The sequence below is a fragment of the Polyodon spathula genome, chromosome 5 (assembly GCF_017654505.1).
Source record: "Polyodon spathula isolate WHYD16114869_AA chromosome 5, ASM1765450v1, whole genome shotgun sequence".
NCBI classification, from domain to species: domain Eukaryota; kingdom Metazoa; phylum Chordata; class Actinopteri; order Acipenseriformes; family Polyodontidae; genus Polyodon; species Polyodon spathula.
The window spans coordinates 26,598,736-26,623,467 of NC_054538.1; the positions used below are offsets into that span (position 1 = coordinate 26,598,736).

The 24,732-nt window shown below is 39.5% G+C and overlaps 2 protein-coding genes across 4 annotated transcripts in view; both read left to right on the plus strand.

The window, feature by feature from the left end:
* The window catches only part of rps6ka2 (ribosomal protein S6 kinase, polypeptide 2), an 80,299-nt gene extending 78,544 nt beyond the window's left edge, over nucleotides 1–1,755 (plus strand). For all 3 annotated transcript variants that reach the window (XM_041250148.1, XM_041250149.1, XM_041250150.1), the window contains exons 20-21: nucleotides 694–831; nucleotides 1,429–1,755. In XM_041250148.1, coding sequence (XP_041106082.1) covers nucleotides 694–831; nucleotides 1,429–1,554 — 264 coding nt within the window. In that variant the 3' untranslated portion in view covers nucleotides 1,555–1,755. The remainder of the gene's footprint in view (nucleotides 1–693; nucleotides 832–1,428) is intronic.
* Nucleotides 1,756–10,379: 8,624 nt separating this feature from the next.
* On the plus strand, nucleotides 10,380–16,922 carry mpc1 (mitochondrial pyruvate carrier 1). The gene is made up of 5 exons (XM_041250151.1): nucleotides 10,380–10,562; nucleotides 15,003–15,006; nucleotides 15,462–15,558; nucleotides 15,860–15,992; nucleotides 16,473–16,922. The coding sequence occupies exons 1-5, from the start codon at nucleotides 10,492–10,494 to the stop codon at nucleotides 16,498–16,500; spliced, it is 333 nt and encodes a 110-aa protein (XP_041106085.1). The 5' UTR covers nucleotides 10,380–10,491; the 3' UTR covers nucleotides 16,501–16,922.
* The last annotated feature ends 7,810 nt before the right edge of the window (nucleotides 16,923–24,732 follow it).

A 24,732-nucleotide genomic window follows, 5' to 3' on the forward strand; every position in this document is an offset into this window, starting at 1 on the left:
TGCAATCATATAAATTTTTTATCATTACTTTCAGCATAGAAAACAATACTGTATTCTATCCCCACATCAAAATACAGCTACTTTCCATTTGTATAGCTATCCGTCTTAAACAGAAAAAAATCAGTTTGTTTTATAGACTTAATGTACACAATGTTTGCTTTACCAATTTTATGCCTTTACATGCAAACCCCAAGTGGTTTAGAAAGAGTTTGATAGCTGATATTATAAAGTGTTTATGTGGTATTTTATTTTTATATAGCAATTACCAGTTTCATGCCTTGTGCAATCCCAGGTAGCTACTGTCCTCATTAACCAGTCTGCACCACTGCCTGACTGAATGCTGCTGAATGGTTATGAAGGAATATGGAAATTTGCAATATTATATATATATTATATATATATATATATATATATATAATATATATATATATATATATATATTAAAAATTTTCTTACCAGAATGGTCCATAGAGTCTTCACCTTTCAGACTGGATAGGGAACGGGAGATGCCCTCTATAAAAGTCTGTTAAATCTTAGCAAATTGTAACTGAAACTGGCTTGCAGAAATATATAGATAATATATAATATAATATATATATATATATATATATATATATATATATATATATATATATATATATATATCCTATCCAATGCTATCCAAATAACAGAGTGGGGTTTGTTTTGTTACAGGATATTGTATCCAAAATGTTACATGTAGATCCCCATCAGCGGCTAACTGCACCACAAGTACTTCATCACCCTTGGATAGTGAGCAGAGAGTATCTATCACAGAGTCAACTCATCAGACAAGATGTACAGTTAGTCAAGGTACAGTAAGTCATTAACTAACGTTGTTTCAGTTCTACTAGTGTATTTATGTGTCTGCTGTACTCATAATATTAATTTGTGTATGACCTATACTTAGTTGCAGTATTTAAGATTATGAGTCAAAGAAGTAGTATTCAGAAATATCCTGAAAATGGTCTTCAAACAAAAAATGTTCCTAATCCATGTGAATATACACTGCCTGGCCACTTAGTTAAGACCTGTACCTAATATTGGGTTGGACCACCATTTGCTTTGATCACAGTAAACTACGCATTCGTTCAGCCTTCTAGAGTATTCAAGGAAACCAAGGGAATATCAGGAGAACTTTACCTACCCCAGGGCGATGTCAAATCCATTCGGGTAGACAGATCCTAAAAAAGGTGCCAGACAGTGTACTATTGGAATAAAGTCTCACGCTTCATGATTCATGCATTCACTATTGACCTCAGGCAACATAAAGTTCTTTGCTACCGTACTGCTCAATTCTTTATTAAGCTGCCTAAGACCAATAATCTCATGATACAACAAGAACCATCATCAACAGTTCTGTTCCTATACTGTAATACTATAACTTTTTTTTTTTTTTCTAAACCTCAGGGAGCAATGGCAGCCACATACTTTGCTTTGAACCGTTCACCTCAGGCCCCCAAACTGGAACCAGTTCTCTCTTCCAGCCTGGCCCAACGGAGAGGAATGAAGAGACTCACCTCCACCCGATTATAGCAGATCCTTGTGACACAGAAGTGACCTAACTCTGAATCTTATTTTTACAAATATCTCTAGTACCTGACATCATAGAGACCAGATCTGGGTGACTGACAGTGTCCCTTGTTTCACTTTTGGATGCCTAGCTGCTAATGTAGTATCAAATTGCCAACATTCCAAATAGTTTTACAAGGAAGCAAGAAGAACAATACTTACCCAGAAAAAAAAACCCCACTAATGGCAAGCATTAAAATTACAACTTAAAAAACCTGGATGCATTCATGTTACTTTGTCATGTTTTAATCTTACTGTAACTTTGTCAAAGCAACAATGGGGCAATTTCCATGGAAAAAGAAAAATAAGTCTCACCTTTTACTCACTATTTTGGGTGTGTGTGTTTCCATGTTTTTTTTTTTTTTTTTGTTGTTGTTGTTTTTTTTTAACTAGAGAGATTCTCATTCCAAATGTAAATAACCTAATTAATATTAAAATACGAGAGGGTCAATTAAATGTTTGTGTCTGAGTTGCAGTTTAGTCTTGCGCAACTGCTCTGTTCTATAGCTTTCTTTTTTTTTAATTTAGTCATCTTCAATTATTATTGTTTGCTATTTTCTCGCCATTTAAGTAGTGTTTATGCTCAGCTCACCGCTACCACCCCTGCACTGACTCGGGAGCGGCGAGGATGAGCTGTCCTCCGAAGCGTGTGCGTCAGCCGACCGCTTCTTTACACGCTGCAGACTAACCATACAGCCACCTCAGAGCGACAGTGTCGGTGGACAACGCAGCCCCGGGCAGCTTGAAAGCGCCCGGCCAGACCACAGTGGTCGCTGGTGTGCGGTGAGCTGAGGACACCATGGCTGACGTAGCCCTCCCTTTTTCATTATGTGTACGTTATAAATAACTGTAACTAAAAACACTGAGGCACCATAATTTATGGTGACAAAAATGTTTACTTATCTGGATTAAAGTCTTCAAAGGCTGGAACTCATTGTGTTGTTTTCAGATCTCTACAGCATACAGCATGTACTGTAGGATTTGGTGTCCAATGAAAACAGTTTATTCTGGAACAACAAGTGTAATTTTCTTTCCAAATTGGTTGGTTATTTTAACTAATAAAAAGTTTTTATTGGATGAAAAGCTACACCTAAGGGTTTTGTTTTGTTTTGTTTTGGGGTGCTCCAGAACTCAGTTTCCACCATTTGTTTCCATTTCAGTATAAAAAAAACATTCATGAAAAAGCCAACCAATCCATTTTGAATTTTTGCTTTTGTACATGCCCACTGCTTCATTGCGGTCCACGTGTACCGCCATGGGAAGCCACAGAATCTGATCTAATGAATAAATCAACAGTCTGACCCTAAGAAAGCACTTTTATGTTGTAAAGTCAATCAGTGCATTCTTTAAAAACAAAGCTGTGTGTCCAAAATATAATCCTTAACATATAGTAGCCTATTTGTCTGTCAAAAACATTTCTGAATTCTAAACACTTGTCTGCTCTTTAACCAAACATATAGTTAAAGCATCTTCATTCCCCACGCACAGTACAGTGACAGAATAAAATTACAATTAAAAAATGTATATTACTTGTGTATACACAATTCTCAATGTCAATGGGTCAGCTGCTGTTTACAGAAAGCAAATACAATGGAATAGAATGATTTCCATCTTCAGTATCAGTATCATGTTTCATAAAAATTGTAAACAGTGCACAGTGCGGTCTCCCCAGCACATCAGCATGACAACCGTCTGGATTGAGCTAAGTAAGGTACATCTCTGGAGCCTTCAAGTGGGCACCTTCCATCCTCGGTGCTTCGTCGACTAGCCTCTCGAGGGCTCGATGGTGATTCTAGCATCCCAGCACCCCCACCCCTCCCCCTCCATCCCTCACTCAATTCAACCCAGCTTACTTAATCGTATTGTGTTCAGTTCTGGTCAAAAGATATTGCTGCTCTAGAAAGAGTGCAAAGAAGAGCGACCAGAATTATTCCAGGTTTAAAAGGCAAGTCATATGCAGACAGGCTAAAAGAATTGAATCTGTTCAGTCTTGAACAAAGAAGACTACGCGTCGACCTAATTCAAGCATTCAAAATTCTAAAAGTTATTGACAATGTCGACCCAAGGGACTTTTTCGACCTGAAAAAAGAAACAAGGACCAAAGGTCACAAATGGAGATTAGACAAAGGGGCATTTAGAACAAAATAGGAGGCACTTTTTTACACAGAGAATTGTGAGGGTCTGGAATCAACTCCCCAGTAATGTTGTTGAAGCTGGCACCCTGGGATCCTTCAAGAAGCTGCTTGATGAGATTCTGGGATTAATAAGCTACTAACAAGCAAACGAGCAAGATGGGTCAAATGGCCTCCTCTCACTTGTAACCTTTCTTATGTTCTTATGTTCTTATGTACATCAACATTTCTGTCTTTCTATTGTGCTTGGTATCCCCAACCAGAATCTTTCCGTCTCAACCACAACCAGTTGCTGCTCCTCTCTGCTGCTTCAGATAAGTTCTTCACTGTGTGACGCAACTCTTGGTCACTGAATCCGATGTCTCTGAGAAACCGAGTTGTAGAGTGAGCCACAAATCCTCGATAACCCACCTCCACTGGGTAGACCCAGACACTCCATCCTCACTATTCCGCTTCAGCAGTTAGTTGAGCAAACTGAAGTTTCTTCCTCTCATACGCCTCATTTACAGCCTCATTCCATGGCGCTGTTAACTCTACTAGGTGAGCAAGGCGTGCTGATGCCAGCATTTTCCAGTCTTTAGCAGCTTCCAGTTGTCCTGGTCGACGCTTGGTTTTAACATCTTTTCTTGGCAGTTGCGCTCCTGGACAGAGGAATGTTGTCTTTTGTGTGCACTGTTCTGATGGAACTGGTGGCAACTTATTGGTCATGTTACGCTTGTCTTCCAATGCTAAGGCCAAACATCGCAGCACCTGGTCATGGTGCCAAGTAAATCGTCCTTGTCTAAGACCCACCTTACATCCTGTCAAAATGTGTCAGGACCGGAGGCTTCAAGGGGCCCACAGGTCATAAGGCTGTCAGCAGCAATGCTGACAGTGGGGTGGCATACTCCTGCCAGGGTAGTCCTGGCAGCGGAAAGGCTGCTTGGGGGGTGGTCTCCTGATCCCCTTGGGTGTCCCTTTCTACTGTGACAGCGTGGAACTCCAACCATTTCTATCTATGCTCTTCAACAGCTACCTTTCACCTTTAATTGGAACCTCTTACAACTTTCCTTGATTTAGTGTGCCTCGTGCTGCCATAATTCTGAAGTTGAAAAACTAAATTGCAGATGTCCAAAGTAGGCTTTCACTAAATTTGTTTTTGTCACATGTACAAAAGCTCCAGCAGCACTGAACCAAATTCATTAGCCAAATGCAAGTTTCATTTTTCTTCAGCTGATCTTTATAAAAAAGTTAGTGGGAGTTTCCGTAGGTGCTCAGCTCTCAATGTTGCAAGCTTATCTTTTCTGACCTCCCTCCTTTTGACTTTGTTCTGCTTTTTTCCATTGCTTCCTCAACTGCCTCCTTTCTCTAACTAAGCGATCAGTGTATACTTTCCAGGAATAGTTTGTAGCTGCTTCCACAGTAGATGATGCAAATTTCACTATGCCCCTTAAGCTTTGAGAATCAGGTTTATGCCCACACAGTCCTTCTCGACAGGCTCCTCCCAGGTGATATCCAGTCCGTTATAGACGCGTTAAGGAAAGTCTGCCTTCAGGAAGCCCTCCTCCCACTCTGGTGATACCTGCAAATGTAGTTTTCTTTCCTTCCCGTCCTTGAGTTCACATTCTACTGACTTGAGTGACTCGGTAATGAAGTATTGATCAATGCTAAGGCTTGTTCCCTTCCTCCCTCAAGCATTTCATTAAATCCCTTGGTGACTGTTGTTTACCTGACCTCGCAGTCACAAAACGAGTTCCATGTCTTGCTCCTTGACCATTTCTACATTTATGGTCTCTTTAAACTATGTAATACCTTGCATAATGTCTGGCGATGGTGTCAACACGTATATACCATGCAAAATTAACATAAAAGAGCTTATAATATCCTCTCAAAGTTTTGAAAGCACATCATATGAATTCTTCCTGAACTTCAAAAATGAGAATTGCTACATAAAGGGTGACTTTTTAAAAGGCTTGCCATGTATAAAGCTACTAGTGAGAAATTGGATGTCCTCCTAGTCCACTTAAAACATACCATTAAAAAAAATAGTTCGCCTACTGAAACCATTCTTTATCTCCTAATAAGGACTTTACAAATCCTCCTCCAAACATGGCCTAAGTGGCCGTGCAGAACCATGATCAAGAATGTGGATTGAAACATGTATGCAGGACAGAGTGCTACGCGGATAGATCCGCTTGCTTGCGCCGGTTTTATTTAAATAAAAGTTTTAAACGACAAAAGGCGAACATGGACATTCGCCATCGTAGGAATACACACAGACAGGACAGGTGAAGTGAAATGATGAGACGCTTCCGGCAGTTGAACAAAGGCATTATTTAGCCAATTTGTTTTTTGTTTGATATGAAATTGTGTGCGTGCAAGCTCACTGACCTCCCCGGTGATCTCCGGCAGCAAAACTGTTGCTGGGGTTGGTGGTCTCCAGACCTCCTCCCCCTTCTTTGTGGCCGGCAGCTCCCCTTGGTGGGGTTCCGGCTCACAGTACTTCCTGCTGCGATGCGGAGCAACAGGCAGCCCCAGGCGATGCGGAGCGGCTGGCAACCCCAGGCGATGCGGAGCGGCTGGCAACCCCAAGCGAATTATGTGCAACCTCAGGTGATGCGGAGCGGCGGGCAACCCCAGGTGATGCATCCTGAGTGGTGGGCAATAAACCCAGGCGATGCTGAGCGGTGGGCAACCCCAGGCTTTGTCACATATACCCCACCCCTTGTGCATAACACACATGACCTCAATGGCAACCTCCCTCCTTAAAAGCCCAAAGGTCCAACATGGGTCACCGGAGACTTCAATGGCAAGGCTGTCATCAGCAATGCTGAAATACTCCTGCCATAAATGGCGAGGCTGCTTGGGGGGCGGTCTTTCCTGACGCCCCCTACTGTAAGCGGCAGCTCCCCTCTTTTTGTTCACCAACCACCTTGCCAAAGGCAGCGCAAAGTTGGGTCATAAACGTGATGTGCACTGCTGAAATCTAGTAAAGCTGCAATGTACGACTTCTTCTGACATGTTTCCAATAAATATAAAATGTGCTTTCTAAGCTGCGTAGAAACCCAGCCAATGTCGTCAGCTTGTTTGGCCATATACTTCAGCTGGTTATAATACAATTAGAGAGCAAAACGCTGCACATGCTAAAGGAGGCGGGTCCCTTGGCCCTCCAGCCTTTCATCCTCCGCGCGCTCAAGCGCTACTGCTGTTAGCCTTGCAGCTGCGAGCTAAGGCGCTCCCTGTCTTCCTGTACTGCGCCCAGGTGAACTGACGGCTGCAATGTCTACTTTAAACTGGGAGCCTTGCTACAGACGGGCTCCTGCCCCGTCTTTTGGCATGGCAGCTAAGCCTCAGCAATAGTGGGGTTGAAAAACAAACTAATCCGCAAACAACTCACAAGCTATAGGGCTGCGGATCAACAGCTAGCAGGCTTAAACGCCGGATAGCAATGAGGGTCGGCTCACGGGGCAATGGGCAGCTTATAATAGAGGCTGGCAACCCCAATGGCGAAAATTAAGCGCAAGCTTTGCTAGATCCTAGTTGTGCGCGAGGCTTGGCTACATCTAGCGGCGCGAGGGCGGCTAGGCGGCTGCCGTCGCTGCAACAGCATAAGACAACGAACTGGCTCTCCGGCGCAGCTGGCTCTAGTTGCGTCGGCCTAGGCGCGGGCGGGTCGCGGGCTTGCGGCTTAACTAGGGGCAAGACTAGCTAGGGGGCGCATGAGGCGGCAGGGCGCAGCTAACGCCCGATGTCCTGGTCATACACGCCTACCGAATCGCGACTACGCCGCTTCCAGGCGACCCCAGGCGAAGCAGTCCCAGCGACCCCAGGTGATGCGGAGCGGCGGGCAACCCCAGGCGATGCGGAGCGGCAGGCAACACCAGGCGATGCAGAGCAGCAGGCAACACCAGGCGATAACTAAATATCATCTTAGGTTTACCGTTATACCGTTATTAGACTACACTTTATTTACCTCTTCTTTCCTCTTTAAACGCCTCATACTGTATGCTTTTTTCTCTTTTTGTTCAAAGAAGCTTGCCAAAGTTGCGCAAGGTTATGTCATAAACGTGATGTGCACTGCTGAAATCTAGTAAACATAATGTACGACTTCCGGACATGTTTCCAATAAATATAAAATGTGCTTTCTAAGCTGCGTAGAAACCCAGCCAATGTCGTCAGCTTGTTTGGCCATATACTTCAGCTGGTTATAATACAATTAGAGAGCAAAATAAGCTCTGCTAGAAGGATAGCAAATGCCCATGCACACTTGCCTAGCTTAACACTCCTCATTATGAAGCCCCCTCCTGTCTCGCCGTGATGACTTTATCTATATATATATATATATATATATTATATATATATATGGGTATATTATGATATTATCTATTCATATATTAGGATCCACGTTTGCAAAAGCTGTGACAACTTTTGATTTGTCAAAATTGCAGCTTTATGTGGAGTCATAGTCGTTTGTAATATTAAGAAGTTCAGACTGATCTTACATTTTTTATTTTTTTAAGAACATGAGGTGCATGCTACAAATTAGTTGACCCTGGAAAACACACTATACTATACAGAACAAACAGTAACAAAGGGTAAACAAACAAACTTAGTAACCCTAGTAAATAAAAATGGGCTAAATGTTTACAATCTATGAAACAACAAACACAGGTATATGTGTGTATATAGATTTGAAAGGAGGTGTAACAGCAGTGTACCAAAATGAAAATACATGTTTTTTGGTATATGTGTGTATATAGATTTGAAAGGCGGTGTAACAGCAGTGTACCAAAATGAAAATACATGTTTTTTGGTATATGTGTGTATATAGATTTGAAAGAGGTGTAACAGCAGTGTACCAAAATGAAAATACATGTTTTTTGGTATATGTGTGTATATAGATTTGAAAGGAGGTGTAACAGCAGTGTACCAAAATGAAAATACATGTTTTTTAGGATGTACACAAGAGGTTAAAGTGATTAAAAAGGGATGTATTACAGGACCTTTTGGACAAAAGCTATTGTTCAGTTGTGTCTAAATATCTACGCTATTAGAATTTACCTCTCTAAGTTCTCCGTGCGGGTCCACTATACGCCATCTCCAAACCGTTGGGTCCAAACAGTACAGCCTCTGCACGCGTTCCACCAGTATTGGCAGCTACACGTGACGCCTTTAGATTTGGTAATTCCACATGCTGAAGGCCTTACAAAGTTATTTATATGTTACAGTTTACATCTTATTGGGTCGGTTTACTAGAAGTCGACAAACCAAGATATTGTTCGAGACGATCTGGCCTACCCGTGTACGGGGTACGTTGAAACGAAATCATGAATTGTGAGTTAATAACTTCGGGTGACAGCAGTGGACTCAAAAATGAAAATACATGTGTTGATAGAAAAGTAAGGCGTAGTACAGGACACCAAATGTGCAGTAATACCCGCATTTTTGCCAATAGTTAGTGTGTTATATAGATGTGTAGATATTTTGTCTACAATTCCAGTGGGACTTGCCTGCAATGAACACTTCATGATATTTGATCTTACATTTTTTATTTTTTTAAGAACATGAGGTGCATGCTACAAATTAGTTGACCCTGGAAAACACACTATACTATACAGAACAAACAGTAACAAAGGGTAAACAAACAAACTTAGTAACCCTAGTAAATAAAAATGGGCTAAATGTTTACAATCTATGAAACAACAAACACAGGTATATGTGTGTATATAGATTTGAAAGGAGGTGTAACAGCAGTGTACCAAAATGAAAATACATGTTTTTTGGTATATGTGTGTATATAGATTTGAAAGGCGGTGTAACAGCAGTGTACCAAAATGAAAATACATGTTTTTTGGTATATGTGTGTATATAGATTTGAAAGAGGTGTAACAGCAGTGTACCAAAATGAAAATACATGTTTTTTGGTATATGTGTGTATATAGATTTGAAAGGAGGTGTAACAGCAGTGTACCAAAATGAAAATACATGTTTTTTAGGATGTACACAAGAGGTTAAAGTGATTAAAAAGGGATGTATTACAGGACCTTTTGGACAAAAGCTATTGTTCAGTTGTGTTGATAGAAAAGTAAACACATTGCCCTAAACTTGATTTTTTTTCTTTTTTTCTTTTTTTTTTTTTTTTAAGAATTTTGAAAAAAAAAAAATCTGCAATTCCATCCTTCTCTTGTACTCAAACCTAAACTAAAATAAAGTAACACACAAAAAGAAATACTACTTCAATGAAAGGGGGGTTGGAACTCATACAGTTTGCATACTAAAATGCAGTCTTTCTTTAAACAATATCTACATTCAAAAGTAGATTCGCTGAAATAGTAGTAGAATGTGTTTGGGATTGTTTTTGTGTCTTTGAGTCATTCGCCTCAGCGACAACCTGCTGTTGCTATTCTATTCAGTCATGCTTGAAAAAACAGGTTTAAATTAAATGTCATGCTTTGTCCTTGAGTAAATACAATTACATTGGCTCAATCCAGACCAATCAACGCTTCAACTGAGAAACACTCCCTTCTTCCACTTTTCTTTAGAACGCTGGTTACATCATCTGGGGAACAGCAAGCAAATACAAAATTATTTTACGGCATATCGACAGCCAACCGGTATTTGGATTCTGGTTGATTGACAGGTCTGGTCGGCAGACTCATTCAGGCTGCCGTAAAGCGATGTGTAAATGTTGTAATTTATAAGGTTGTGGAAAGCTGTGACCCTGGAGCTGATCGTCTTGTCTTGATCGTTTGTTTATAATTTTGGTGAAGAAAAATAACAAATCGGAATCATGGCTGGAGTGTTGGCTCGCAAAGCTGTAGATCACCTTAAAAGCAAGGAGTTTCGGGATTATTTAATGAGGTATGTAGTGAAATATAAAATATTGTTTAAGTAAAGCTTTCGATCAGCGTCCTTCCTCAGGACAGTGGTATTCACAGTAGATTCACCACTGTCAACCGCCCTGTGTCTGTCTGTGATAATACCGACTGCCTTCTGATTCTTGTTGTGATTGGGTAATACATAGTGTCTTCCAGGCGAAATTATTTTGCTATTAATTAATTTTTTTCTCCGGTTTCCCTGCAATAACCTTGCACACTCCGCTCAGTGCAGTAAGTACACTTGCTACCTTTACCACCCAGGCAGCAGCCGTGGAGCACCATCCATTGTTTTGAAGGGCAACACTGAACATCGTCTATAATGTTGCTAAATGCAGTTGTTTAGAATCTGCTGTACTCTACCGTACTTTGCTGAATTATACAGTTTCTCAAATCAGTTTTAAAATTTTAGTAATCGCGATTTTAAAGCTATTAAAACACTTAATTAAAACACATATGCACAACAGAATGTTGTCAAAAGAGACGAGGCAGTTTCAACCAAAAATTTAGATTTTTAGTTTTTATGTCTAGTTATATAATTTTTATAATGTACATGACTTTTCAGTTTGAAACATTCTAGTACTTATAAATACTAGTACAGGCCACAGCAGCAGTTGTAAACTACTTGTGTGCAACACAATTTTAACACAGTGCATGCATGTTATACCCCGAGTTTAAAGGTCTTAAAATTTCGTTTAAACCCATGGTAACCAGCGTCTGTGTCTATTTGGCACCCAGGTTTTAAATGGGGAGGCCACTTGTGAACCTGAAACAGACATATTAAGCCGCCCTGTGTAATTAAACAAAAATGTATTTCACTTCTTGGACATCTCTAATATCCGTCTTATATACATTGCAGAGAGGAGAAACACAATCATATGATCTAGTGGGGCTGGATCAATGATTTAACAATTGTGCCTCAGCCCTTTTTAAATCTTTATGAACCTGTGAAGAATACGCAGACTTTGTATTTCCTATTTCATGAAACTACATATACACTATTATAAACCAAAGTGTAATTTGTAACACACAAACATAGTCGACATATAAATGTAAACGTTATCAGTCTGCACACGAAGAACTGAAAATTGAAGTTAAAATGCGCCAATTGTGAAAGGGCAGTACATTTGTTTCCCTTAATATTCCGTAAACCAGAGTGTTGTTTGTTTGTTCAGTGTATTTATTAACAGTAGAGCAGTGTGAATATAGAATGGCAAGTGTATTTGTATAGTGTTCCGCGGTATATCGATACATGTAGAATCATGATACCAAAATCCTATTATACCCAATATCGAGGTGATGCGATTTAAAAACAAAACTATACTTGTGTGGTTTTGAAAACAGTATGAATTAACGTACTTGTTTCTGGTTTGCCGAAGTGACCAACTACCTTGCGCTTTCTGGGAAAATGTAATTACTGTAACAGTCATGGCAAATGCCAGAGAGAGAAGCCTACTGTGGAACTATTCTGGATTTCAACAAGATGACAACAGCAATCTGGTTGAAAGCGTTTTACAGAATTGAAAAACAAAGGAGGAAATGCCATCAATTTATTGAAACATCTGTCAGATCGCCATCGATCTATTTACCGAAGTTTGCTTTTACTGTACTTCCGTTCTTTAGTTTAGGTACAGTAAGTGAATCTCAGTGCATATTAACAAAGTCACAGCAAAGATAACGCGTAAAACAGGAACGCGCTGGAAGCTGATCAAGGGGGAGTTCATTGATGCTGCTTTATTTCATCATTACAGAGCGTTGGCTAGAAGCTGCAAAAAATATAATTTTCCGACATGTGTCATTAAAACTGTAGCATGTAAAATGTTATCGATGTTTTTATAGTCTTTGGATTTTGTATTAATTATAAGGTTTACATAAAGTGTATGTAGATAATGTTTAAACGCTGACACCTGCATAGCATTTAAACGTTGATAAACACACCAAAAGCACATCCTGTGTGTGTGTGTCTATATATATATATATATATATATATATATATATATATATATATATATATATATATTTGTTTTTAAACACTTGCAAAAAAAAAAAAAAAACATGTAATGGACATAAGATCCAAAGTATCGCGATAATATTGAATATCATGATACTGTAGTATAAGTTACAAGACCATTATATATTGCTTTATTGTTCCACATAAAAAGTGTTATTGTAAAACAGAAGGAACAGTATTCCAGGAATATGTCAAACAGAAGGCAAACTTTAATCACTGTACCAATAGGTTAGATAATCAACACTACTTCATGTTGGTAAATTATGCAATAGTACAGTAACTGTATGAATACACTTCTATACAACTGACCAAGCCAAATCTGGTTACTGTATTTGAGGTTGATGTTTTTCTTTTTTCACTAATGTAAACTGTAGTATAATATAACTGGATGAGGGGTGACTGGGTTTAACTGGACCAATGAACCACATAGTGTCTATGTGTATTATGTTGCACAACTGAAGTTAAATATTCAACTAGAAAAAACTATTGCTTTGTTATTGCATTTCCCTGGTTGAGTACTGTGGCATGTCTCCATCAGTATTGTGCCTTTAGAGTGCAAACACATAACTTAATTCTTAGACAAGATGTTTTGGGTAAAAAAAAAATTGTGGTGCTGATGTATATTTATTTTGTTTCCTAGTTCAATTTTTCAAGTACGTTTGTACATGTGAGAGCAGCATTGTGACAGGATAATCCCACCCCTGCTAACCTTCCATTCCCCCACACGCACTATTTACAGCAGCTACCCTGCCACATACTTCCCTCCCATTGTGTAACACACACATGGCCACAATCGGCCACCTCCCCCCTTAAAACACCAAGCCCCTTCCCCGTTATCTGTTTTTCTCCCTCCAGATTCTTGTTGGTGGGCAGGTTGGTCGGGTTTTGGTAGAGGTTAGGTGGCCTTCTGTCAGGGGTGTCTGTTTAACCTCTCTCTTGTGACCCCTTGGCTTCTGTAAGGGGGTGCCCATTTAACCCCCTTTCTACCCCTATGCCCGAGTGACTATTCCACGCTCAGGCTTTTCTATAGAGGGTGGCTCCAACACTGGCAGTGGTGTTTGGCCCGCCAACAGTGGTGCAGGGCGTGAGGGCGGTGGCACTGGGCACTCCAGCAGTGGCGACAAAGGCAACGATGCTGGGTACTCCGGCTGGGGTGGCAGCGGCGGCGCTCAAGTGGGGGTGGCGGTGCTGGGCACTCCTGCAGTGGCAACGCTGTCAGCTGCCATGCTGAGCACTCCAGCAGTAGCGCTGGCATGGCTCCTCCACTTCCAGCTCTTGAGACGACAATAGGACACCGTCCTGTGGTGCTGGAGACAGTGGGGCCTCTCCCTGTTGCTCTGGAGAGAGCGGGGCCACTCCATCTGATGCTGGAGATGGCTCCCTTTGGGAATGGCTAACACTCCCTTTCTTCGGTACTCAGGCAGGCAGCTGTTCCTCTTCCTCTTGGTCCTCAAGGAAGGTGTCCAGGCCGCCATCCCCCAGCACAGGGAAGGAGGGGGAGGGGGGTCCATCTTAGGTGTTTGCGAGACTGGCATTTGGAGAGCCTTATGGCTGAGCCATTCCTTAGCCGACTCCACCTCATCCCGATAGAAAGCCTTCATAAACAGGGGGTCTTCGTATTGGCACACCTCACAGCAGTGCTCTGCAAATGGGAACTTCTTCCACCTCTAACTGGCATTGTTCTTTGTGCCAGACCTCCATTATCTTTAAAGAAAAAAAAAATTATTTTTGCAGTTCTGACACCAACCATGACAGGATAGCGTCACGGCCCAAGCTGATACTGGCAGGAAGAGAGACTTGGAGAACAGAAGCTGCAATCACTAGGGCCAAGATAAAGATTTAAACAAAACAATACAATATTAAGTAGGCTGGGCATTCACCTTCACTACAGTTTCAAACACAGGTCCAAACTCACTGAACTCCCTCCCCCAGACAGAGGATTTCTCCTTCCTTTTATGCATCTGGCCACTCCCAATTAGCACCAATTACCTGACTGGGGAAGTGCAACACCTGTGATTGCTGGTAGGGATAGATTTAACCCCATCCCTGCCAACCTACCATTCGCAAACAAACACTATTTGCAGCCGCATGGTTTCTATCCTGCCTCATGCACATGACTGGTTCTCTGCTAATCACCGAAAACGTGGTGCCAACATTATGTGCTGTCAAACATCAAGACTTCCTCTTCAGTCACAGACTGAACTTAAATACCTTTTTTTTTTTTTTTTTTTTTTTCTGCACTTCATTGCAGTGGTGCTGGCCTGCTCATTTTAGACATGCCTATGTTTGTGTGTGGAGTGGTCTGGTTTTGGGGGTGCTAAATAATGCACATTTTAATTGTAACAAACTAACATTTATTTTCTTTTCTGAATTGGTGGTAACCTCGAAATGCTGAACTTCAACCTTCAACAACAGCACAGTAAGGACATTATTTATATTTACCTAAAGTAATTACAGACCTTCTGTATCAATGACAAAACACATAATGGTGGTGCACTTAATGTATTATAATTAGACACTTACAAAGTTAATTGAATGTTTTACTAATCAGGTTAGCTGTGCAAGCCCCTAGTCTTTTCACTTGGTGTGGAAACTCATTAAAAAAAAAAAAAAAAAAATCAAATCGATTTATGAAAGGGTTGTATACAATCTAAACATTGCAGTGGTGTACTGATGTTAATATTTTAACCATCAAGTTCAAGCAATGTTGGACTGTAATTTAATATTTTATAATACAAAAAAAATACTGCATGATGAAAATGTATTTCCATTTTTTCAACTTAAAGAGAGGTCAATGTGTAAAGTAAGGGATGGGGTAAAATATATGTACCATTTGTTTGTTTGAACTCAATTTACTGTTTTTACCAATTCCAGCATTTCTGGGGTCCTGTTGCTAACTGGGGACTTCCCATTGCTGCCATAAATGATATGAAGAAAAGCCCAGAGATCATCAGTGGAAGAATGACCTTTGGTGAGTAGCATTTCACCACTGTCCCATCCTTAATTTATTAAAGTGTATACAACAAAATAAAGAAATGTAGTCTCGTGCTGATAAAGTTCTAACTAAGTCCTGTGCCAAATCCTACAGCAGCGCTCCAGATAAGGTATTGGGTCTGGGACTAACTTAGCACAGAATGTCAAATGTATTTTCAGGGGGTAAAATGCAATATTACCTTAAAGGTGGTAAGGTTGCTTTATTATGTATGCAAATAATATGATATGACTTGGTGTTTGGTTTATTTTAATAAATACTTTTTGTTTTCATTTTACAGCTTTGTGTTGTTACTCGCTTCTATTTATGAGGTTTGCCTATAAAGTGCAGCCTAGGAATTGGCTTCTTTTTGCCTGCCACATAACTAATGAAGCTTCGCAGCTCATCCAGGGTGGAAGGCTTATTAAATACAGGTCAGTTGTTTGATTGTTTCTCTGTGTCTTGAGTGTATCAGAATGCTGGCTGTGGCTTTATTTTTTACATTTCTTGTGCATGCATAGTGTAAAGCTGTACCTGTAGCAGTAAAAGGTGTCTAAATTGGAAGTTTCTGAAAGTGCTGGTAACAGCCTTGGAATGAGCCACCCATTTACAAGCTAAAAACATTGTGTGAGACATACAGCTATATCATTTCTGTTGGAACAATTTAAAGTTCTGATGTTGTCAGGGCTCTTACCACCAATTTGACAGATACTCAAAAATGTGTGGGATTACTCATAATTTTCAGAACTAAACAATCTGAGGAAAGCAGAGAATTCTTGAGGGGAAATATGTGTGAGGTTGAAATTACTCAAAAGGGGGGCCTGGGTATTTCAGATTTGTGTCTGTGCTTACCACTGTAGCCAAGTTCAATTCTTCTAAATAGTTTAAACACTTTTCTTTTTTATCTTTAACAGATTGGAAAAGAAGGCAGCCTCTCAATAATAGGGAACCAGAAGACTTCAAGGAGCAGCCAGACCGAATTTCCATCACCCAAGGCAAAAATAAAATCAAGCCTTCTGATTTTAAAAATCATCTCACACAGAGTGGCCAGCATGAATTAAAACACAGCCTTTCACTCACTTTATTTCTGTTTTTTTATTTAATAGAAAAGTAGCATTGAAGTTTTAATAGGCTGATGGCATAGAAACATATTGTGATGCTGATTTGAATTTATTTTACCTGTACCTGGTTCTATTGTGAGTTAATCATAGAAGCTGTTCATCATATATATTTAAGATACGCTAATGGAACCGACCCATTCTGTTAATAGGTGATAGAGTTGATAGAGGTGATTTCCAAGTGGCTAACTACTTTGTCAACAGGGTTTATTGAAATATTTGATCAATTAAATGGTTGAAGATGAAGTCTGAATTTATTGGAAAAAAGAAAAAAAAGGGCATTCTTGTGATTTTTTGACATTTGTCTTTTATAACATTGTATTTATTTACTTATTTATTTTTAAATAGCAGTAACGTTCCTGTTTAAGGGTGTTGCAGTTATAAGCAGCACTGAGGTTTCATAGATGGAAAAAATCGGATCAATGGAACACCACATGGCCAGAAACAAGGATGCCATTGTTAACGTCAACTTATTTCTACAGATGTCGAAAACAAGTTTATAATATATATATAATTTTTTTTTTTAGTGTGCGCTTGAGTTTGTTAGTGTGTGTTTTTTATTTTTAGTATGTTCTATTAAAAAAAAAGGTCCAATACTAGACTAGTACTGAGCCACATGTATGGGTCGCAGCCTAGCAGCATGCTGACAACCAGCTTATACACAACAGGGCCTTCAGTGAGTGCTTGCTGGTGGTGTGTCCTTTACAGTGGTGCTGCATTTCCTCCCAAAAACCAATCTGCTTCAAGTCAGAGCTTGGAGGGTGCCATTCAAGGACCCGGAAAAGCTTTTACTTTGGCAACCCATCAGGCGACATTTGTGATTATTAATAATGTTCTTGCATTCCTCTAAATTACCCTCAGTTGTGTCTTGTGCAGTAGTGTCGTCTGTGGTGTATGAACTCGATGGCCTGTTTATACACCATTTATAAAGTAATTAATTATTTTTTTTTTTTTGTAAAATGCCTACTGCAACTGTAATTGTATGCAGTAAATTAAATAAATAATAACTAACAGGAGTATGTGTAGACTAGATAGTATATTTTATTTTAATTTGTCTATTTATCCTTTTATTCTTGTAAATGTTTGCAACAAACATCATTCCAAGAGTTTACTAGTCATTTTATGAAAAAAAAAGCTAACATGAGTGTCATTCTCTTCATCTGACAAGATGGCAGTATTAGAATAACAGGTTACTTCTACTGCAGTGAATTCTGCCCTCCCTCATCATTCTGCAACAGAAAAGAGTGATGATGATCAAACTGTTTTCTCAGCTGATCAGTTCAGCTTTCAGATTGATGGTGTACAAATACTTATTACATAACAAAGTGATTCATTATTGGTATAAATCGTTGGTTCTAAAAAATGTAATTATTAATTTTAAGCTTGAGTTGTACAAGTCACTAGGGGGCAGTACAACTCCAGGAAGTGCTGTCTACAAATAATGTAACTAAACTTATGGAACTGTACAACATTTTCCAAATTTAAAACTTGGGTATATAATATTACTATGAATTTTTCAAGTAAATACTCAAGTGATTCCCCTCTTGTTTTTACAAAATATTATGAATAATAAATAGGTTTTGTCTGCAGTACATTACTCAGTAATCTAATAAACGCTAGATTTATAAATTTAATTAAAGTTGGAGTCACGATTCTCCCTGTTGTGTACAGTTATGGGTTTATTACTTGCAAATACTTAGGAAACATATCATGAATCTATTTGCAATGTGTTCTGTCTTATTTTTTAAAATGATATTTTATTTTACAAAACTACCCAAACCAAACACCCTAGTCATTTAAGTCCCTAAACATTCTGGAGACATTTATTATTAATGATTTTCAAACATTAAAAAAAAAAAAAAATGATGATTTAATAAAGAATACCACACATGTATATCTAATTGCGTCAATAACAATAATTCTAACACTAAAACTTACAGCGTACGTTTTATACTGTTAGAATTGTTTTATTCCCTGAAACTGTTCTTTTGTTAACATTTTTTGTTTATGCTTCACACTGAAGTCAGAGACCACAACTTAGAACAGTAGTGTAATTTAGCCCTGTTGCGTCACATGATAAAAACTGCTGAGAGATGGCCTGTTCTCTTTCAAGTCGAAGATGACCACCATCATTAATTTTGTTATATGCCTGGGTAGGTATTCACTGAGCATTTTATGTCAGAGCTGCTGATAGGCCCCTCCGTGGGGTAACGTCCTCAGTTCCACCTACCGAGGGATTAAACCGTCAACCCGCGGAGACCATTTTCTCTTTTGCCGCTCACCTAAGGTAAGGTAAACTTCTGTTATTACTACACAGAGCGTGTTTTTGAAAGCTTATTCTGAGTCGACTGCAGTTCCTTTACATTGTGCTGAGAGCTGGCTTGGCGCTTTCATGGAATCAGCAGCTCTAATTGTTAGCTCCTTGCGCCTTTTTTTTCACAGCCAGCCTCACTTGCATTGCAGACTGTCTGTATATGACCGTCGTGTGTGAGTGACTGCGTGTGCAGTATGTGATTACATGTGTGTGTTGTCTTCAGCCTGCACTCTCAGGGAGAACACCGTTTCTCTACCAGGGCCGTATCAGTGCCGTTGAGTGACTCTGCCGGCTGCCCTTCAGGCAGCTTGGCGAAATAAAAGTATTTGTACAACTGTTGTTGTCTGTCCACCTGTGTGTTGACTGTTGCACAACCCCACTTTGCCTGTTTTTGTGATGTGAATTTTTGCTGCATTCCTCCACCGGGTCTGTGTTTCTACTAGCGATGCATCGAATACCGAATCCATCTCAAAAGATTTGGCCGAATATCCAATCTACAAAAACTGTCAAGGAAACTGTTGAATGAAAAACAGACTGGCAGCTACTAAAAAGGGACAAAAAAAAAGGGACTATAGTTTTGAGCCTTTTAGTTAATAGTATTTTATATAAATATATCCCTAAATAAGATTTCAATTTGAAACTTACACAATTTACCGTTAGCCCTCCCCCCCCCACAATAGAAATCTTTAATTATGAAGTAACTAAGAACATTTACCCTTTTTTTTTTTTTTTTTTTAAATGAAAATGCTTATACAGAGCCAGACTGCTATAATTTTGGTGGCTGGGCATCAATGAAGCGGTCTATTTTGTGTCTTTCCATTGAATAAGCACTAGGAACAAATAAATCAGTGTCCTATTCCCTACATACCAATTTTAATGGAATGTTCAGCATCTGAGTCTGAATAGCGTGTATTTTAAATGTGTGTAGTCAAATCTCCCGCACAATTGTCTGATTCAGTCATCCTTGTGATGCACTGAAGGGAACATTTAGTACTTCTATTACAAGCTACAGTACTACTTTAAGAAGGATAACACCTTTTTTTTTTTTTAAATGCTGACGACGACAGCTGACAGCGGAAGTGCATGCTACGATTGTGGTCATAAACACAGGTTTAAAGCTGTTTTGTTCACTCGCAAAGCTTCAAGTCGATGGATTGCACCACAAAATTAGTGAAGAAAATGTTGTGTTCAGCCTGTACTAAAACCAAAGCAATTGGAACTAACATACTGGCTCTTGTTTTGTATGGAAGAAATCAGAGCTAAGTTGAAAGAAGCAACATTTCTGAGTGTTGCCTTGGACACTTGTAACCACAAGCACGTTAAAATGGTTCCAGTTGTTGTGCAATACTTCAATCCTGTCATTGGCAGTTAAACAAATCTACTGGAGTTTGACGACCTGCCATGGAAAAAACAGAAACATTTGAGGATTTCCTCATTGCAGCACTAAAGAAGGAAAACATTGATAGTAAGTGCATCGCCTTCTGTGCGAATAACATAGGACGAGAGACTCATGGCATTGGTTGTACTGCTCATGTAGTGCACAGTGCTTTGCAAACTGCTGCTGACATTTTGTCCATTGATGTGGAATGCATAGTCATGAAAATATACAAATACTTTTACATGCACACTGTCAGAGTGCAAGAATTGAAGGAGTTTTGTTTTTTATTCATTCATGGTTTGGTGGCCCATAGCTACGTCCTATCTGTGGCACTGGTATGCATGTAACTGTTCATGTATTTCCAGCCGGCCTCACGCAGGTAGCCGTCGGGCCAAATTTTTCTGAGTGCCCTGAGTGCCCTTCACAGTTTATAAATCATCTGCTTTTGCAATCATCATCATTCATTGCCTTTCATTTATTGCCATTCATTCATTCATAGCAGATTCTCCACGCTGAATTGTAAACTTGGTTGCTTTTCTGCAAGGAGAGTCCGCCCTGAACTCATACGTCATCAGCATGTGCAGAAAAGCTCTGTGTACTATTCATTCTTGTCACTTCTTTTTGATTCAGCCTCCATCCTCCCCAGCCACCATCTCACAGAATGCCTCGTCCCGGGGGGAGGTTGCCCATAGTCATTTCCTATCTACGGCACTGGTATGCATGTAACTGTTCATGTATTTCCAGCCGACCTTCCGCAAGTAGCCGTCGGGCAGCCTCCACAGTCATTGGGCCCTGAGCGCCCTTCACAGTAAAATCTGCAATTGCAATCACCATCAGTAATTGATTGCCATTCATTCATAGCGGATTCTCCATTCTGATAATGTGTTTAAATCGTTTTTGTATGGATGGATTTTTTTTTGTTTTTTTTAGTTCTGAGGTTTAGTGATATTGTTAAACAAAAAAAAAGCTTATTTATATATGTGATACAGACACAGGGTTTTACAGGGTTAATAAAGAAATGGTAGCTTCACTGACACTGCAATTGATGTTGATAACAGTTTTTAACATCAAATTAATAAAATCAGTGCCACCCATGTTATCTGTGGCATCACCTGGTGATTGTTTCCCATTGTGTATTTATGCTGCTGGGTAAATTTCATCATATGTGTGAAACCATATGATAAACCAAGTGTGTGTAAAGTGATGCAAGATCCAGGACTTGTTTCAACAAGTGTGCTAGAAATGGAGCTGCACGAAATGAGATGATCAAAACCAGCATCAAGAGAACGAAAGGAACAGCATCCAGGACCCCATAAACGGTGCTCACCAGGCAGCAAAACAAAAGTGAGGTTGTGATAGTCAGGGGCTCCATATTGAGAAACACAACAAGTTCAGTGTGTAGTCTGGACCCCCCCTTATAAAAACAGTGTATTGCCTTCCAGGTGCCTTTGTCACACATATCACTGAAAACATGTACAGGTTCCTAGAACGAACAAACAACGTTGGAAGAGACAGACCTAGATCCCTGCAAAACACATTCAGAGAGCTAGGAAGGAAATTAGAAGACAAGACCAAAACTGGTATTTTCTGGGAAACTGCCGGCAAACACAGCTGGAAATAAATAAGCTAAATGCATGGTTGAAATCGTGGTGCACACAGGAAGGCTTCACCTTCCTTGAACATTGGACCACATTCTACAACAAAGACTATTTATATAGGCAGGACGGACTGCACTTAAATAAAAAAAAGGGAACCAATCTACTTGGAGAAAGGATCCTCAAGGAGGTTCAGATGCATTTAAACTATAAAAGAAGGGGGGAGATATAAACAAAAAACAGGAGAGACTACATCAAAACAAGGGTAACAACTCAGGTAAGATAGACATTAAATGTATTTATCTAAATGCTAGAAGTCTCAAAAACAAAATGTTAGAACTTGAAGCTACTGCACTAACAAGTAACTACTATGTGATAGGTGTTACTGAAACTTGGTTATCGGAGAGTGTGAACTGGTGTTCTTTGCAGGGGTGACATCAGACCAGAAACAGGCTCCAAAACACACTTTTGCTGGCGGGTGAAAACTGAGCCATGGCGCTCAGTATATTTATTTAACAAAATAAACACAAAACAAAAGGTGCGTTGGCCAAACAAATAAACAAATAATAAACAGAAACAAAACAAGTATCGTGCTGGTTTTTAGCAATTGTTTACTCTTTTTCCAGACTCATGTTTCTCCTCTGACACAACCTTGAGCGCAGACAGCTTCAGGCTTTTATATTCTGGCCGAGGGGTTAACTAGCTATTAATTAATTACCTTATTACCCCTCGGCCATAGTCTGCACGAGTTTAATAAGGATGTGTGACTGTCAGCTTGTTAATTAATCAGTAGCTGATCAGTCACGCATCCTCACAAGGTTTTTAAAAATAGAAAGCATAAGTAAAACACAGCTTTTCAACAACATATATAAATCTAAATCATAATAACAATACAAAATAAACAAAGGGGCGGGAAACTCCGCCACAGAGAGTGATGGAGACAAATATAATATTAGTGGGTATACACTGTATAGGAAAGACAGGCAGGACAGAAGAGGCAGAGGGGTAGCGCCAAACATTAAAAATAGTCTTGAAGCCCAGGCTTGAAATCTGGGAGAACGCAGAATCAATATGAGTCAGAATAATGGACAAAAATTCAAAGAGCATAATAATAGGGGCATGCTATAGAAGGCCAAATTCAGATACTGAGCAAAATAATCTGTTCTACAATGACATTAGAAGTGCATGTAGCATACTAATGGGAGATTTTAACTTCACCCATATAAAATGGTAAAACCCAGTGGGGAGCACAACAGCTGAAATTTAAATGGTAAAAATGACAAATTACTGCTTCCTAATGCAATTTGTCAAGCTTAAAATCCTAGAGAGGGGGCATGCCTTGATTTAGTCTTTTCAAATAACAAAGACAGAATAACCAAAACAGAGGTGAGAGAACCAATGGCAAACTCAGATCACAACATGGTCTCATTTGGAGTGCTTGTAAAACCCCAAAAAGTAACAGCTAAAAATTGCCAAGGAGGCTAAAACCAATTCCAAAAAGTGTCTCCAATATTATAACAGCAAAAGAACATTCAAGGAGGAAGTAAAATGCCTAAGAGATACAAATGGCAAAATCATAGATGAAGAGACAAAAATAGCAAATATATTAAATTATTACATTTCACAAGTTTTTACATAGGAGGATACGGAGAACATTCCCCACATGTTGACCTGTTCCTATCCAGTTTTCAACAACTTTAGCATATGTGTTAAAGGGACTAGGAGCCCTTTAAATACACAACCCCTTGTGTTGGATGAGATCCTCCCAATAGTACTCAAAGAAATGAAAGAAGTTATTTACAAACCACAAACTAAGATCATGAAACAGTCTCTGAGACAGGGATTGCACCGACAGGCTGAAGAAGTGCGAACATAATACCAATCTGCAAAAAAGGGAGACAAAACCAAACCAGGTAACTATAGACCAATAAGCTTGACTTGTATTATATGTAAACTTGTGGAATCTATAATAAGATCCAAAATAGAAAATTATCTATATGGTAACAGTATCCTGGGTGATTGTCAGCATGGTTTTAGGAAAGGGAGAGTGTGTCTAACTAACCTGCTTGATTTTTCTCAGGATGTAACATCAACAATGGATAATCGCAAAGTATATGACATGGTTTATTTAGATTTCCAGAAAGAGTTAGACAAAGTCCCACATAAAAGATTCATTCTCAAACTGAACGCAGTAGGGATTCAAGGAAATGCATGCACATGGATTAGGGACTAGTTAACATGTACTAAACAGAAAGTACTAATTAGAGTACCATAGGGTGATCAGTATTAGGTGATCTGCTCTTCCTAATCTATATTAATGACTTAGATTCTGGTATAGTAAGCAAACTTGTTAAATTTGCAGATGACACAAAAACAGGAGGAGTAGCAAACACCGTTGCAGCAGCAAAATGATCTAGACAAGATTCAGAACTGGGCAGACACATGGCAAATGACATTTAATAGAGAAAAGTGTAAGGTACTGCACGCAGGCAATAAAAATGTCCATTATAAATACCATATGGGAGACTGTGGCAGGCTGGCGAGTGGAAAGAGGCCCAGAGACAGACTGCAGTTCAAAAAAATAACTATTTTATTATAAATAAACACAAAAATGAAAGGGCACAAGGGCCAAAACAAAGCAATTTAAACAAAGAAAGACAAAAAGCAAAACTTACAAAAATAACAATTTCCAGGCTGGGCAATGCCTTCACTGGATTCAAACTTTCCAAACAACCAAAAAAAACCCCAACCTGCTTCCTCAGCTCCCTC

Excerpts from the sequence above, each read along its gene's own strand:
- mpc1 (XM_041250151.1), top strand. The coding sequence starts at position 10,492 with ATGGCTGGAGTGTTGGCTCGCAAAGCTGTAGATCACCTTAAAAGCAAG. Across the intron at positions 15,559-15,859 it reads CAGTGGAAGAATGACCTTTG|CTTTGTGTTGTTACTCGCTT; the intron begins GTGAGTAGCATT and ends TTCATTTTACAG. Across the intron at positions 15,993-16,472 it reads GGAAGGCTTATTAAATACAG|ATTGGAAAAGAAGGCAGCCT; the intron begins GTCAGTTGTTTG and ends TATCTTTAACAG.